This window comes from Myodes glareolus, chromosome 3 (assembly GCF_982192425.1).
Source record: "Myodes glareolus chromosome 3, mMyoGla1.1, whole genome shotgun sequence".
Taxonomy (NCBI): Eukaryota; Metazoa; Chordata; class Mammalia; order Rodentia; family Cricetidae; genus Myodes; species Myodes glareolus.
This window is the reverse complement of record NC_142028.1, coordinates 83,056,497-83,073,022: the sequence shown is the minus strand read 5'-3', so window position 1 is coordinate 83,073,022 and position 16,526 is coordinate 83,056,497. Positions and strand designations below refer to the sequence as shown.

General features: G+C 37.8%; 1 protein-coding gene across 4 annotated transcripts in view; it reads right to left on the bottom strand.

Moving 5' to 3' along the window:
- Zfyve9 (zinc finger FYVE-type containing 9) overlaps positions 1–16,526 on the bottom strand; it is a 161,170-nt gene that overhangs the window by 76,051 nt on the left and 68,593 nt on the right. For all 4 annotated transcript variants that reach the window (XM_085686393.2, XM_085686395.2, XM_085686394.2 and 1 more), the window contains one exon: positions 12,995–15,078. In XM_085686393.2, the coding sequence (XP_085542519.2) occupies positions 12,995–15,078 (2,084 nt within the window). The remainder of the gene's footprint in view (positions 1–12,994; positions 15,079–16,526) is intronic.

The window sequence follows — 16,526 nt, the reverse complement described above, 5'->3', positions numbered from 1 at the left end:
CCAGAAATTGGAAGCAGCTTAGATGTCCATCAACAGATGAAAGAATAAAATGTACACTTTCGCAATGGATTATTATTCTAGGGTTAGACACAATCCTTAACATGACCTGAGAAGCACTGCCTGACCTTTTCTCTGATTGCCTTACAACTTCTTTGCGAATTCTTTCCCCGCTCATTGTACTTTCCCATACTGGATTCCTTTCTTGAACGGTGCTATCCTGAGTCAGGGTCTTCAGTCAAGCTATTTTCTTTGGAACATCAAATGTCACTTCTCACAGGCCTTCCCAGAATGCCCTACACACAACCACTTTTTACAATAACTTTCTTGTTTATTTCCTTCATAGCCTTTACCACAACTTATACATGCTTGGCTTTGGCGAATGGTATAATATTTACAAACATAAGGCATTAGGGATAACAGTTATTATCAGTATAAACCCAATACTCAGTGCAGAGACTGATGAGTAATCCACACAATAAATCAGCCATCTATGACTTGTGTATTCACTAATTAACAGTTTGTTGAGCACTTGAAGTTGTGGGTACTGGTAAAGCAAATCAAACCCAGAATAAATGTCAAGGTTCAATACAATAGAACAAAGACAAGGCTGTATGATTAATTGTTCTGTCATGGGTCAGGGCTGCTTTTAAGCAACATAGTCTTTCGGAGAGTGTGTGAATGGGAAGCATTCCCCTAGCTTCTAATGAATCTGTTGGTCCTATTTGACCATGCCAGATGGTTCAAATCATAACAGTTAAGATGGCAGGTTTTCAAGTGGAGTAGAAAGGAAACTAAACTGATTGCAGTATCCTATTTAAAGAAGGCAATTTTGCTCTCATTTCTGTTGATTCCTGTCAGCACATAAGTAAGAAACTGTGAAGGTTTCAATGAGCACGGCTCCCATAGGTGCCTATATTTGCATGCTCAGTCCCCAGTTGATGAGCTGAGGATGAGAAAGAAGCATGTCCTTGTAGCAGATATATCACTGGATCAGAATGTAAAGCTCTCAGCTACTGCCACAGTGCCATGCCTAGCTGCTTCCCATCATGATAATAACGGTCCCTCTGAAACTGTAAACAAAGCCCCAATTAAAAACTTTCTTTTTTTGTAAGAGTTGCCTTGGTTGTAATGTATCCTCACAGCAATAGAACAACAACTAAGACGAAAACTAAGAAACTTGTCATTGTTTCAATATGTTCTTAATTAAGAAATCCAAGAAAAATAAAATAATTTTTTTTTAAAAAAAAGATTTACTCATTATGTAGTGTTCAGCCTGCATATATCCCTGTAGGTCAGAAGAGGGCACCAGATCTTATTACAGATGGTTGTGAGCCACCATGTGGTTGCTGGGAATTGAACTCAGGACCTCTGGAAGAACAGTCAGTGCTCTTAACTGCTGAGCCATCTCTCCAGCCCACTATAACTAATCTAAAGCATTCCCTGGGCTGGGTTGTAACTCAGTTGGTAGAGTACTTGCCTAGTCTCAGCACCACATAATGGGGCACTGCAGTACAGGCCTATAATTCAGGCATTACAATAATTCAGAATGCCAGAAATAGAGACGAAAGTCCAGGACTGTCTTCAACTACACAGCTAGTTTGAGGTCAGTCAGGACTATATGAGGTCCTATCTCAAGCAATCAAAGAGTCAGGTGTAATTTTTTTTTAATGGTTTTTCAAGACAGGGTTTCTCTGTGTAGCTTTGGCTGTCCTAGAACTCACTTTGTAGACAAGGCTGGCCTAGAACTCACAGAGATGTGGAGGCAGAGGGTAACCTTTAGGGTATGTTTTCTCTTTTCATCATGGATTCTAGAGACTGAAATTGTGTTACTAGGTTTGCAGGGCAAGCGCTCCTAACCAGTGAGGTATCTCGCCTGCCCTTCAATATACTTTATTATAAAATATTAATTCAAATTAAACACATATAATCAGTCTTTCTGCCTCTGATGATGTCATGCAACTGTGAAAAAGCTTGTGGCAGGCAAGGTGGTAGTGATACACATCTTTAGTCCTAGTACTTGGAGGCAGAGGCAGTGAGTTTCAGGACAGTCAGAGCTACATACTAAGATTCTCTCTTAAAACAATAACAGAAATTAGATAGATAAAAATATTTCGGCAATGATGAATAATTTACGTGATTGATTACTTGCAGTTATTAGCAGCAAAGAGAGTTACAAATTGCCTGACTTTAAGATTTACCAAGATAAAAGGAGGACAGAAGGTTAAAAGACATTAATGGCTGGGCGGTGCTGGTGCATGCCTTTAATCCTAGCACTCAGGAGGCAGAGATTGTTACACAGAGAAACCCAGATTTGAAAAACCAAAACAAAAAAACCCTCAGATTGATATAAAGTATTTTGTATGAATTCATAAACAAAGCTTAGGAACAATAAGTGCGTAAAATAAAAAAAACTGGCTATTCCATTTTATAACATGCAGAAAATGTGACAGCTTATAATTATATTTACAAATGCTCAATCTTTCAATATCTATAAATTCAAATGTCTGAGAAGGAAACCCATCTAGAATCCTATTAAAAATTAATCCAGATCATGTTTCAATATGCCACTTTGATATTATATGTGTCACCAAGCTATTTTTTTTAATATAAGTGATGAGATTACAAATGCCTTAAATGAACCCTGGTGAAGAAGCTAGTATGACAAATTAATCAGAAATGGAAACTTATTGCAAATTAAAACCTAAAGTGTAGGTCTCTTAACTGATACCTTGAAAAATAGCTTTTCTGTTAGCTGGATGACTTCCAGAAAACACACTCAAACCATTCAGTGGCTGTTCTTCCCATAGCGTGATCTCAGCTAACTGAGTCTAGTAAAACCTTTGTTCCCTTTTCTTTTTCATTTATACATTTACTTACTCTTACTTTATGGGTGGAGAGGGCAGGTGCACACCACAATGCAGGAAGACAACTTGTATTGCCATGTTCTCTCCGCCATGTGAGTTTTGGGGACCAAACTCAGGTTATCAGGTTTGGTGGTAAACACCTTTACCTGCTGAGCCACCTCACCAGCCCTCACTGCCTACCCCCAAAGCACAGAGGTTCATACAGGCTCTTTCAGAGCAGAAAGAGAGGTTTTTAAAGAAAAAGAAACAGGAGACACAGAGCTCTCCATATGCATCCGTGTTGTACCTTGCCACGGCTCTATTTGTCTAGTCAAGCTACCAATAAATGCATTAATAACTCATCTGTTGAGTAATACTTTAAATTTAAAAATGATTTTATGTGTATGGGTGTTTTGCTTGCATGTATGACTGTGTAATGTTTTTCGAGACAGGATCTGTCTGTGTAACAGCCCTGGTTGTTGTGGAACTCTCTCTGTAGACCAGGCTGGCCTGAACTCACAGAGATCCACCTGCCTCTGCCTCCCAAGTGCTGTGATTAAAGGTGTGCACCACCACCACTGGGCCCCATAATTTATAATTTTATCCCATAAATTATATATACTGTGTGTGGGTGGAGGTGTTGCACTCATGTGAGTGTGCAGGTATGCACACAGAGGCCAAAGGGAAGCTTCTGGTATCTTCTTTTACTTCTCTGCCTAGAGATAGAGTCTCTCGTTGAAATGGAAGCTTGCCATTTTGGCTGAACTGGCTGAACTGGCTGACCAGGGAGCTTTCAGAATTACATGTCCCTACCTCCCCAATGCTAGGTAACAGGCAAGAGCAGCCATATCTGGCTACTATGTAATTGCTGCAGATTGGAGCGCCGGTTCTCAAGCATGTAAGGTAAGCACTGTTACCCATTGAACCATCTCCCCAGCCTACATGCACACCTTCCCATATCTCCCTAAGTCGTGGCTTTAGTTTACGACTGTCATAATTTACTCTGCTATCATGGAAAGCTCATTTCTTTTTCCTCAATGCTCCTAACGTACTTTCCTCATATTGCTATACAAATGAGGGCATATGCCAAGGGGGGCAGAAGGAAAGAAAGAAAATTAGCTTTAATGACAGGTAGGGCACTCATAAGCTGTGTAATCTTGGGTATATTCTTTGATATCTCTGAACTTTAGATTCTTGGCCCATCAATTCGAAAAATTTATAGCTACTCTCCAAGATTCTATGAGACTAAATGTGAATAAACATGAATACAGCACATATAACCTGAAGAGTCTGACTATTCGGTTCAGTGATATGACAACATTTGTTTGTTTGTTTTTTACATAGGGTCTCACTCTGTACTGACCTTAAACTCATTCACTATATAGACCAAGCTGGCCTGATACGCAAAGATCTGCCTGCCTATGCCTCCTGATTGCTGGGATTAAAAGAATGTGTCACCATACTTGGGCACAGTTTAGTTTTTGAATCCTTAGAAAACACCAGAAAACCTAGAATGACATTCTCTCCCTAACTCAGCGAAATAGAACCCATGATTATTAATTTTATGAGATAACCACTTTCATTTATAAAGTTCTGAACTCCTAGCACCTAGCATAGACTCTTTCTATTAATAAAAATTAAATATTCAATATTTGCATGCTGTCTGAAAAAAGAACTTTGTAATAGATGGAAATAGAGAAATTACTGGGGATACTTAATTTCTATTGAAATGGAGCAAATAAAACTGCATTATTAATAGATAATATTATTTTTACAACATCATATTGCTTAGAATACTTTCCTAGCCATCTTCCCAAGATAACCTGACTAATACCTAGGAAAATTACACTGATGTTTACAAGGTACACACTCTTTTCTCTGAGAAGTGCATGGATTTTGTCACCAATCCTCGTAATCAGCTCAGAGGTAAGAGAATAGAAGGAAAAGATGGATGTGAATCTAGAATCCATATGCTTACTCCATAAATTCTTCAAATTACACTAAGGAAAAATTCCATCTACTTTCAATTTACATTTTTGTCATAATTTTCTTTATGAGTCCTAGTTTATTCCTCAAATAGAGACATGCCGGTCTATACCACACTCTTCTTGTTATTTGCATAACAAAACCACTTTGGCTTTTCAGCAGGGTTTCATTAGTCCAAGCTGGCCTTACACTTGCTGTGGAGCAGCAGATGACCTTGTATTCCTGATCCTCCTGTCTCTATGTTCAGAGCACTGGAACTACAGGTATGTGCTACTTACTATAGCTGGCAAAACCATTCTACTCGAGCTAGGGATGGAAGGCAAGTTTAACTAACAAATAGAATATAAAATATTTAGGCACTAAACACATTATTTTCTTTAAACTTTTAGAGAACAAAAGTTCAGCCTCAACTTTAACTTCTCTCTGCTCCTTCTAGTAATCCTTTCCTTTGTGTCCATTCACCTGTACACGTGGAGGGGGGCAGTATGTGTACATGTGTATAGAGAGGCAAGGGGTGATGTCAGGTGTATTCCCAAGAATTCATTTTATTCTTTAGAGACAGGGTCTTCTCACTGAACCTGGAGCTCACAGACAAAGTTAGAATAACTACTAGCAAGTCTCAGGGATTCTCCTGTTTCTGCCTCCCCAGCACTGAGATTGCTCTACCATGTCAGGCTTCTTTCTTTTCTTTTCCTTCTTTCCTTCCTTCCTCCTGGGTGCTAGAGGCCAAACTCAGGTCCTGAGAGCTTGACAGCAAGCATTTAATTTACCAAGTCATCTCCCCGCCCCAAGTAATTCCTCATAGCGTCCCACTCAGGATCTACTGTCCCCTTTTATCTGTTAACAAAATCCCATTTTTGTTCAGGCTACCCTGTGCTAAGACCAGGAAATAAATTATGATTTCGCCAATTGTGGTTTAATCCAGTAACTTATTTAAGACCCGTGGCCTAGAACTGATCAACAAATTGATAGAAGACGCAGTAAGAAACTAGCAAAAAGAAGTCTTGTTTGACCCTCGGGGTCAAGGGATCTTCTGCTGGGTTTGCAGCAGATAAATTGTGTCTTACAGCTTCTTATGTGAAGTAAATGTTCTATCTATCTAAGCAACTGAGGCTCACTCTTTTTCTTGTTAAAAGCATACAAGCAGATAAATCAGATGAGAAAGGAGGTAGAGATTAAAATTAGTGAGACTTACTATTACTTCTGTAATCTCGTGATTGTCACAAAAGCCCAAGGAAAACTATTTAACTTTGTTAGAGATGAAAAATATGAAGGGTTAGTAAAATTAGATAATTAATAGAAAAAAGCTAAAATTTGAATCTAGATCTCTCATCAATTTTCATTCTTTAAAAGATAAAAAATTCTCTTTTCTCCATATTTACAACTCCTATTAAAAAAAACTGTGGAGGCTAGGGGAACACTAGTTAGGAGTGCTGGCTGCTCTTCCAGAGGACCCAAGTTCAGTTCCCAACACCCACAGCAGGCAGCTCACAAACACTAGTAACTCTAGTTCCAGGGAATCCACTATCCTCTTCTAGCCTCCATGGCCCATATGCAGGTACACACACGGCATACAAACATGCAGACACAGAAATAAAAATAAATACATAAAAAACCAAGTTGTGTTATTAACAGAATTTGGAAAGAGCTAAGAAATATATCCTTAAAACGAATAAGGTTATATATAGCCTTCAAATATCTGCATTAAAGTCATATGAGAGAAAATATGTGTAGGTATTTATATAAACCGGCAGAACATTTAGTACAATGAAAAAACTCTACGAGCATAAGATTGGGCTTGAAAAATGGCTCAGCAGTGAAGAGCATTCACTGATCTTGCAGAGGATATGGGTTTAATTCCCAGCACCCCCATGGTGGCTTACAACCATTCACAACCTCAGTTCCAGGGATTCTAATGCCTTCTCTGACTTTTGTGGGCATCAGACACAACAAGGTGCACATATGTGAAAGCAGTACATTCATTAAAAGTAACCATATCTGTCTGGCCATGCTGGTGCATGCCTTTAATCCAAGCATTCAGGAGGTAAGGGCATGTGGATCTCTGTGAGTTCGAGGCCAGTCTGATCTATAAAGCAAGATCTAAAATAGTCAGGACTGTTACACAGAGAAACCCTGTCTTAAAAAAACAAAATCAAGACACAAAAAACAAAACTAAAGTAAAAGAAGAATACAGGACAGATTCTCAATGTAAGTTAAAAAATATAAAGACAACCACTAACCACAGTGATTTGCAATGTCTATAACCCCTGCACTCGAAAGCAGAAGCAGAACTGAAGCAAGTTTGAGGCTAGCTTGGTCTCTAGAAAGGCAGTTCCAGATCAGCCAGGGCTACATAGCCACACTCTTTTTCAAAAATATAAAAACAAAATAGCAAAAATATAAAAACAACAAAAATATAAGAACAACAAAAAACAAAAAAAGAAGTCAATCACAAATATGTCCTAAGCTGAAAGAAGAACTTCCGTATTTTAAACCATCCTCTTAACCAAGTATTTATCAATATAGAAACCACAAAGAAACACTTCCTTAATTCACAATTCACTTTTCTTCACAGGAAACTGAGACAGCATACAATCTGGCAACAGTCCAAAAAAAGACACAGAAACAATCAGCAAGCTCATGTTTCACATAGAAACGCCACAGAAATGGGCTTCAAAGGCTATTTATTATTTGTGTTTTAATAAATAAAGCTTGCCTGAAGGTCAGTGCAAAGCAGCCACACTAGTTAGCCATACAAACCAGGCAATGGTGGCACACACCTTTAATCCCAGCAGCTGCACTAGTTATCCATAGAGCTGGGCAGTGGTTGGTGCACGCCATTAATCACAGCACTAAAGAGGAATATAAGGTGGGAGGAGACAGGTCTCACACTCAGTCTCAGTCTGAGGATACGTGAAGGCAGGATCGCCCATTTTCAGTCTAGGCAGATCTAAGAGCCAGTGGCTGGCTGCTTTCCTTTTCTGAGTGTCAGGCTGAGCCCTAGTATCTGTCACTGGGTTTTTATTATTCCGTGCTACATTTGACACCCAACATTTGGGGTTCAAATTCACAAAAAGGCCATTTGCCTGTGTTTTACAGCCACTGGCATAGGCCGAAGCTACACATGGCTGGAGTCACTGCCCTACTAGCTAGGTTTTTCTTTTTTCTCTCCTGGCAGGCTCTCCTTGAACCCTCTTCTCAGGCTGCTGCCAAACTAGGTAGCTGACTTGAAATCCAGTCAGGCTTTTACTGTTCTACACAGCAGCAATAAGCTTCAAATCTTCACCAACATCGGTGGCAGATTTGGTAAGACAATTGGAAATTCTTAAAGGGAGAAATTAGTTAAAAGAGAGAGTTTTATCCCACATTAAAAAATGGGAAACACCATTACATTGGAGGGATTTGGGTCTCTGTATGATAACATGCTAGACGGTTTGAAAATGGAACAATTAAATGAGAGAATATCTAATTTAGTTGGGATTTATGTAATGTCAATTATAAACATTATCAATAGCTTTATCATTTTTGTTTTACCACTAAAAAAGTTGGTAAATCTGAGTGCTAAGATACAGTCCTTAGAAAAACCTAATAAAATAGATCACAGAGATATTCAAAACCAACAGAGGAATTTAATAGAGTGTCAATTTCAGCACTTCATTATAAGAATAAAGAGGAACAGCCTTAGGTTTTCAAACAACCATAACCATACAAGTATCCAGTAACCATACAGGAATTGCCAAATGATAGCGTAAGAGCTAAATGGACTCCTGTGCCAATGTTAGATGTAAGTGAAGAAAATGTTAAACTCGTGGTGAGTTTGTAATAGAAGTATCGCTAAAGACTGGGTAGAGGTGGATAAAGCTGTTTTAGAGCCTGATTCACAACTGCAATGGAGTATGTAGTTTAGAGAAGACGCTAAGACTACTGAATAACAAAGGTATGGAAATTTCCCAAGATCAAATTCTTGGAGAAGCAAATAATGCTACTATAGAAAGGCAATCTCTATATTATGATCACATTCTGGCTTTATACCATGCAGCAGCTTTGAATTCTTGAGTCAGAATTGAAAAAGTAGGAAAGAAGACTGAATCATTTACTAAAGTCATACAGGGCCCAAAAGAAACCTTCATGGATTTTTTTTTTTTTACAAAGGTCGTATCAGCAGTAAACAGAATGATACCAAATTCAAAAGCTATACAAATAATAACTGAACCTCTGGCTTTTGAAAATTCCAATTTTCAAAATTGGAAAATTCTCGATAAGAGAGGTGATTTCCAGAGGTTTGAGGAAAAAATAAAATGTCAAATGTTATAATTGTGGCAAACAAGGTCACCTTAAAAGGGATTTTAAATATTTTCAAAAAAAAATTTTTTTTAAAGAGAATAATTCATTCAAAATGCTCTTCCTTTCTAGATTATACAGAAGGTATGGAAAGGCAGGCATTGGACTAATAAATGTAGATCAATGAGGAATATTAAAGGCAATCCATGAGGCCTCTCACAGGCCCCTATGCCAAATGCAGTTCAGCTGTTTCCTGTCATCATAGAGGAAACTCCTTCCAAGAGCAATTAATCAACCTAATGCCAATTGTAAGAAACCATACTGTTCTGGATAATAGAACAGCTATTTTAAAAAAAAGAGAAGAACAAATTTAGGAGAAACTATAATGTATTCTGGCCAACTTCTGTAAATGAACAAAGACCAAAATTAAAATAAATGGCGTTGTCGTTGAAGGTCTAGTAGACACAGGAGTAGATGTAACAATAATTTCATCAGAATCTTGTCATCCAAATTGGCCTCTACAGGATGTAAATGTTCAGTTTTTAGGAATTGGAACATTATCTTAGATAAAGCAGAGTGAGATGGGTCAAATGTATAGAACAAGAAGAACAGAAGATTATCAAAAACATATGTGGTTAACATAGCAATGAATCTGTGGGGGTGTGATTTGTTAAAAAAAATTGTTAACATTCCCCCAGTTTTAGAAACAAACTATAAATTAATGTATGTTTCTGGGAAAAATATTAAAAGATGTTATAAAGACCAGCCACCAACCATTCAGTTGTATAAGAACAGGACACAATAACTGCTGATCTTCCAAAGGCACCAACAGCCCACCTTTAAAATGGTTGATAGACAAATCTGCATGAGTTAAGCAATGGCCTTTAACAATAGAGAAACTGCAGGCTTTAGAACAGCTGGTACGGGAGCAACTAGATGCTCGGAATATTGAAGAATCAACAGGCCCTTGAAATTCTCTTGTACTTGTTAAAAAGAAATTTGAAAAATGGAGAATAGTAACAGATCTAATAGCTGTTAATAAGGTGATTCAGCCAATGGAATCTCTATAGTCTGGAATTCCTTTGCCTTCCCTATTTCCTAAAGGATGGTCTCTTATAGTTATTGATTTAAAAGACTGTTTCTTCACTATATCTTTACAAGAAAAAGACAGAGAAAAATTTGCCTTTACAGTGCCTACTTACAGTAATTCTTAGCCTGTTAAGAGGTATCAATGGAAGATTCTCCCACAGGGAATGTTAAATAGCCCCACCCTGGGTCAATATTTTGTAAGTCAGCTATTGGAAATGATATGTAAACAATTCTCTGAAGCTATAGTTTATCATTACATGGATAACATTTTGCTCTCTGGTTCACATGTAGATAATTTAGAAAAAAATGAAGAAGGAAAGAAAATTTTGCTTTGTGGAGATTACAAATTGCTCCTGAAAAAATACAAAGAGGAGATTCTATTAATTATTTAGGTTATAAAATAGGTTTACAAAAAATTAAACCAAAAAATGTAAAAATTAGGAGAGATCAATTGCAGACTTCCAAATCTTCATGACTTCCAAAGATTGTTAGGAGACATTTCCAACCTATGGCCCACTACTAGGATAGGTCCTGATGACCTGATTAATTTAAACAAAATCTTAGATGGTCACAAGGACTTAAACAGTCATAGAGAATTACCAGCTGAAGCTGAAGAGAACTGACTTTGACTGAAGAGAAATTACAGAAGGCACATGTAGATCATGTAGATCCCCTAAATCTTAACTGTATTCTGATCATAGTATCCTCTAAACATTTCCCTACAGGAATTTTAAGGCAGAGAAAAGATATTATCTTAGAATGGATCTTTTTACAACATAAACTGAGTAAGAAATTAAAAATTTATGTGGAAAAGGTCTCTGAGTTAATTCTAGAAGGAAAATTGAGACTATCAATTAGCAAGAATAGACCCATCAGAAATTATAGTACCTTTTAATAATGATAAAATTGACAAATTATGAGGAGAAATCGAACCCTAGTAAAGATCTTGTAGTAATTTTTTGGGAGAGATTACAACAACTATCCCAAAAGCAAAGAATTCAACTTATAAAGACAACTAAATGGATCCTTCCTCACTGCAGAGGACATAACAGTAAGTGGAGCCCTACACTATATTCTATACTGATGCAAATAAATCAGGAAAGACAGGTTACACTTCAGAAAATTTAAGTAAAATGGATCAAAGCCCTTATGCTTCTGTCCAAGTCAGAATTATATGCTATTCTCATGGTACTAAGGAATTTTAAAGAACCTCATCATAGTTACCAATTCACAATATGCAGAAAGAGTTGTTTTACATATTAAAACCACTGAATTTATACCAGATGATACAAAATTGACTTTATTATTTATTTAGTTACAAGACACAAGCAGGAATAGCAATCATATATATATGATTCTACATATATATATATATATATCAGCTTTAAATGTTTTACATTGGATTGGATTTTTGTATATTATAAACAAATTTTGTATATTGATACAAATTTGAGATTAATTTTGTAAGAACATACTATACATATATTTCTACTCTTATATCGTACCTATAAAACTCATTTAAAAATGTAATGTAAATTTCTAGTCCCTGAAAACTATTATTGCCAAGTGTTTAGGAAAATAAAGAAATGCAGATTAGTAGGTAATCATCTTTATAACCAAACTTGTAGTCACACTAGGCATGTTTTCAAGGTTAAACAAAGATATATTTTAGATAGACAGGTCATCTTCAAACACTTCAGAGATCTACAGAATGTGGCATTTAAGATATTTTAATAATATAGGTTTTTTTTTAAAAAAAAAAAAAAACAATGAGACATATTTCCTCCTGGCAGCACCAATCTACATCAGAGAAGATTATGGGCATCAAAGAAACTCCACATGGAGTTTATTTTCTTTGTGGCAAAAGTAAGTCACTGGGCAAGAAAATGCCCTTGCCTCAACTGCTGACATTATGCTGTCCTAACTGGCAAGCAGGACACAAAAGAGGGTGACTGACAAACATTGTCAAGACAAGGAGGGACAGACCTTCAGAATATCCTGCTTCACAGAAGATATGCTAGGCCTATAGGCTGAAGATGGATGCCCCAACATTGCAGAGAAACTCTGGGTGACTTCTGTCATTTCTCACATTTTCTGGAAGTCATTTGCTCACACGTCCTACTTACTCAGTTAATATTATTTCCTTTGTGGGTCTTTGAGGGAGTTGAAGATTAGATAATTATAGTTTTCCTTCTTTACCAGATGCAGAAAGCAAGTTATGATAGTAAATTAGCTACAAAATTGTTGATGTATTTATTATATATAGTTATTGTACTTATTGTATATGGTTTTTCTTACATTAGTTATAGCCTTCTTTTTTATTTTAGACAAAAGGGGAAATATAGTGGTATACTATTTGTGTTTTAATAAATAAAGCTTGCCTGAAAGTCAGTGCAAAGTAGCCACACTAATTGGCCACACAGGCCAGGCAGTGGTTGCACACACCTTTAATCCCAGCAGGCACACTAGTTAACCATAGAGGCTGGGCAGTGGTGGAGCATACCATTAATCACAGCACTAGAGAGGAATATAAAACAGGAGGAGACAGGTCTCAGGCTCATCGTGGAGGCAGGATCGCCCATTTTCAGACTGAGGTAGATATAAGAGCCAGTGGTTGGCTGCTTTGCTTTTCTGATCTTCAAGTTGAACCCTAGTATCTGTTACTGGGTTTTTATTATTCGTGCTACAGTTTATATTGTCATCTCAACTAGAATTAAATTTACTTAATCCTGCTTTAATTTCTGGTTTCACATTACACAACATGCCAAGTTCCTGAGATAACACATGCAACTTACCTTCCCACAGGCTCTGCAATGATGCCTCCTTTTGGTGAATGTAAACCGAGCTTCACATTTCATGCAGTTTGGAGCCTGGGAATCTGGTACCCATACTGGTGCCACCTCACCCAGGGTGGTAAATGGCTTTCTTGCAGAAATTCCCAATTGACCAGCTCTGAGGTCATTATCTGGACTATCTGGAGCTACTGCAAGGCATGGTCTACTGGAGATCTCAGCCTCATAATTTTCTAAATGTTCCCCATTTGTATCAGTCACAGAGATGCTTCCCAAAGATGCACTGCATGCATTAACTGCTGAATTTTCCCCAAGTTTTGCTTTTCCAAGAATATCATTTTTATTTTTACTATTATTTCCATTATTTGCAGGAAGGTCATTTTGTAAGTGGTCTGATAATGGCTTTGGAATTTGAAGTTTAAGATTAGAAGGTTGCTTGGGTCTTGCACCACCAAAAGGAACACTAATAGACTGCAGGTTTGCTATCTTGGGGGAAGACTGCCCGAGTACTGATGGTATTTGACTACAGAAATTATGTAAATAATTTTTCTTCATTATATTTCCAGAGCTATTTAAAAGCAGTCCACTCCCTTCTGCATTCTCATTTCCTCTCTGTTCATAAATATTTGAGTAGCATTCTGATTTGCTCTCCTCTATTTCTTTTTCTTCTGTTACTGAATCTTCTTTGGAGGGTAAAGTCTTTGGAGCAAAGGAAACAATTGGGCTCTGCATTCCATAGGAATCACAACCATTAGACAGAGAATTTGCTGCTGGTGCATCATTAACAGTGGAGAAATCACATCCTTCACTTTCATTCACGCACGTGCCTTTGAAATCTAGATCTGAATCTGCCATCCCTATACAATCTCCTCCACTATTAGTGTCCTCAGGCTGGCTAATCTGTGAAACCATTTGATTTTCTTCATTTGCTTGACTATCATTCTTCTCATTTAACTTTGTTAATTTCCAATTAGTCATCTGAGAATCAGAGAAATGTTCTGTCACATTAAAAAGTTCTGTAGTGCCAACTTTTTTTTCATGCTTAATACCTTCATCTTCATCAGCTCTAGCTTCACTGGACACAAGGCAATCTGTAGACTGCTCACAACTGTCCCTTCCAGACACTGCAGATGTCTCTGGCTTGAGACACAAAGATAAACCAGAGGGGAGGGAGACTCCAACTGTCCTTTCCTCTGCTGCCTCTTGTTTTGTCATGATCTCCTCACTTTCGCGGGAAAAGGAGTTTGGGCTTCGTAGCTCTGTCCTAGAAGGGCTGTTTTTGCCAGCAAGGTCTTCTTCTGGCATATAATTCTCTTGTTTTTTAATGGCAGACCCTCCATCCATTCCCTGGGATGAATTAATTCCTAAGCTTGTAACCGCACATTTAGAAGGGTCTCTGCCTACATTTTCATCGGCCTTTAATTGTGAAGGTGAAGAGATACTGGTTGCACTGTTAGATGAAGCAGCACAGAGATGATTAACAGAATCCCCCTCTGGTTTTGGTTTATTCAAAGCATCCATTTGTTTCTCTGAGTTTATACCTTTTTCAGTGGACCCATTCATACTAAAACTAAATTGTTCAGTTTGTCTATTTTCAGTATCCAGTGAACAGCTAAAAGAATCCATAAGGGGTTGGCTACTATAATTGTTACAACCCTGCAGATCACTCTGCAATGTCCTTTTATCACAGTTATGCATGACAGCTACAACAAGAACATTCTTTTCGTCTGGCAGACAAGTGAGGCTTCCACAGTTCTCCTCTCCCACTTCCACAGTGCTAAACTGGTCAACCCGATCACAGTTTCTCTTACTCAGCGGGTCTTCTGCCACAGCATTTTCATCAATCCACATTGTGTTGATCTCTGGATTTAGACTACAGTCCTGTTCGTTAGCACAGGGATCTTCTTCCTCACTCGTAAGGAGAGCTGAGCCAGCCAGAGAGAAGACTTTCAGCTGTGGTCCTGCCTCATCAGAAACTACAGGTTCATTCACACTGGTCAGTGCAGGGGTAAAAGACAGTGGGCAAGAAGAGGGATCTAGAATCTTATTCCACTTTGCATCCAATAAAGTAGGAGAAATTGTTTCATCTGAAAAATATAAAAAGTAATTACAGTAAGTTTGCTGGTAATAGTAAAAAGCTACTTGAGGCTACCTAATCAACATTTCTAACTATACTTTGAAGACAAAATGTTCTCAGAATATGACAGATCTAATCTTTAGCTAGACATAAAACACACTTAAGACAACGTCCTATAGTTGTCTATCAACAAGTGGTAACATTTCAAACAACAAAAGAATTTTAGGTCAATTTACTTGTGGAGGCATACAGATGCTAACCTGTTCCACCTTAACTAAAGGTCAGAGAAGTTGATCTATTTTTACTCTTTCAAAGTTGTTAACAACAGATGTGGCTACAAACAACAAAAATAACTGACCTAGGGTGTTTTGCCATAAGATGACCCACAGAGACAGATCTGCTCCATCCTGACCAAAGGTCAGAGAATTCAAGCCTATTCCTGTTCCTTCATTTTTAAATAGGAAGTTTGACATAGGGTGTGGCTGCCTACAGGATATTTGGTCTAGGGTGTATTCGCTGCATATCCTGCCCAAAACATCAAAATGCTTTGCTCAGGAATTAATGGCTTGATGTCTCAAGTATTGAAGTAAGTAATTGTTCTGACTGGCCTTTGTGTAATGTTAAAGCAGTCCTTTGCCTTCTTTTCCCCCTTTTGTACTGGGGTATATAAGCATAAGAAAAATAAATGTGGGCAGACTCAGGATTCAGTAGTCACTGAATTGCTATCCCTGTACTATCTTATGTCTCTGTATTTCTTTTCTTTCACTTTCTATTCTTCCTAACATTTCTAATCCACATGTCCCTACCCTAAAACATATGAACTCATCATGACTGGACCATTACAAATGTCACCCCAACATGTGGCTCTGGACATTTAATTTTGTTATTAGATAAACAATAATAATAATACAATTAAACTGATCTGCAGACCCAGGAGTGGGGAAGCACCTCTGTACTATCTTTGTACAAGACAAGGCATAGATAATGGAACAGTAGTGAAAACTGGTAATTGAGTGAAAATGTTTCTGTGGAGTCTGAAGCTCTCTTCTAGTCTACAATATGCTTGGGTGTGGGTTACACGGATGTTCCCATTTGCTAAACTGTGCAGTCAACCTTATAGTCCTACCTACTTGGGAGCCTGAGGTGAGAGAATAACCGAGTCAGTGAGTTCAAACCAAGTGGGAAACAGAGTGAGACCCTGTCTCAAAATACAAGGAAAACAAACAAAACCCAATAGCCCTGTGTTATTAAAATTTAGGCATTTTAGTAATTATAAAGTTTTTAAAACTTTTTAAAATGGGTCTAGAGATTTAGCTGGGATATGAGTGCCTAACATGCTTCCTAAGCCTCAGTCCACATCCAGCCCTGCTAAACTGTGTTGGCGAATACCTACAGTCCCAGGGAGGTGAAGGTAGAAGCAGGAAGCTGGAGGATAACAAGTCCAAGGTTATCTTTTGC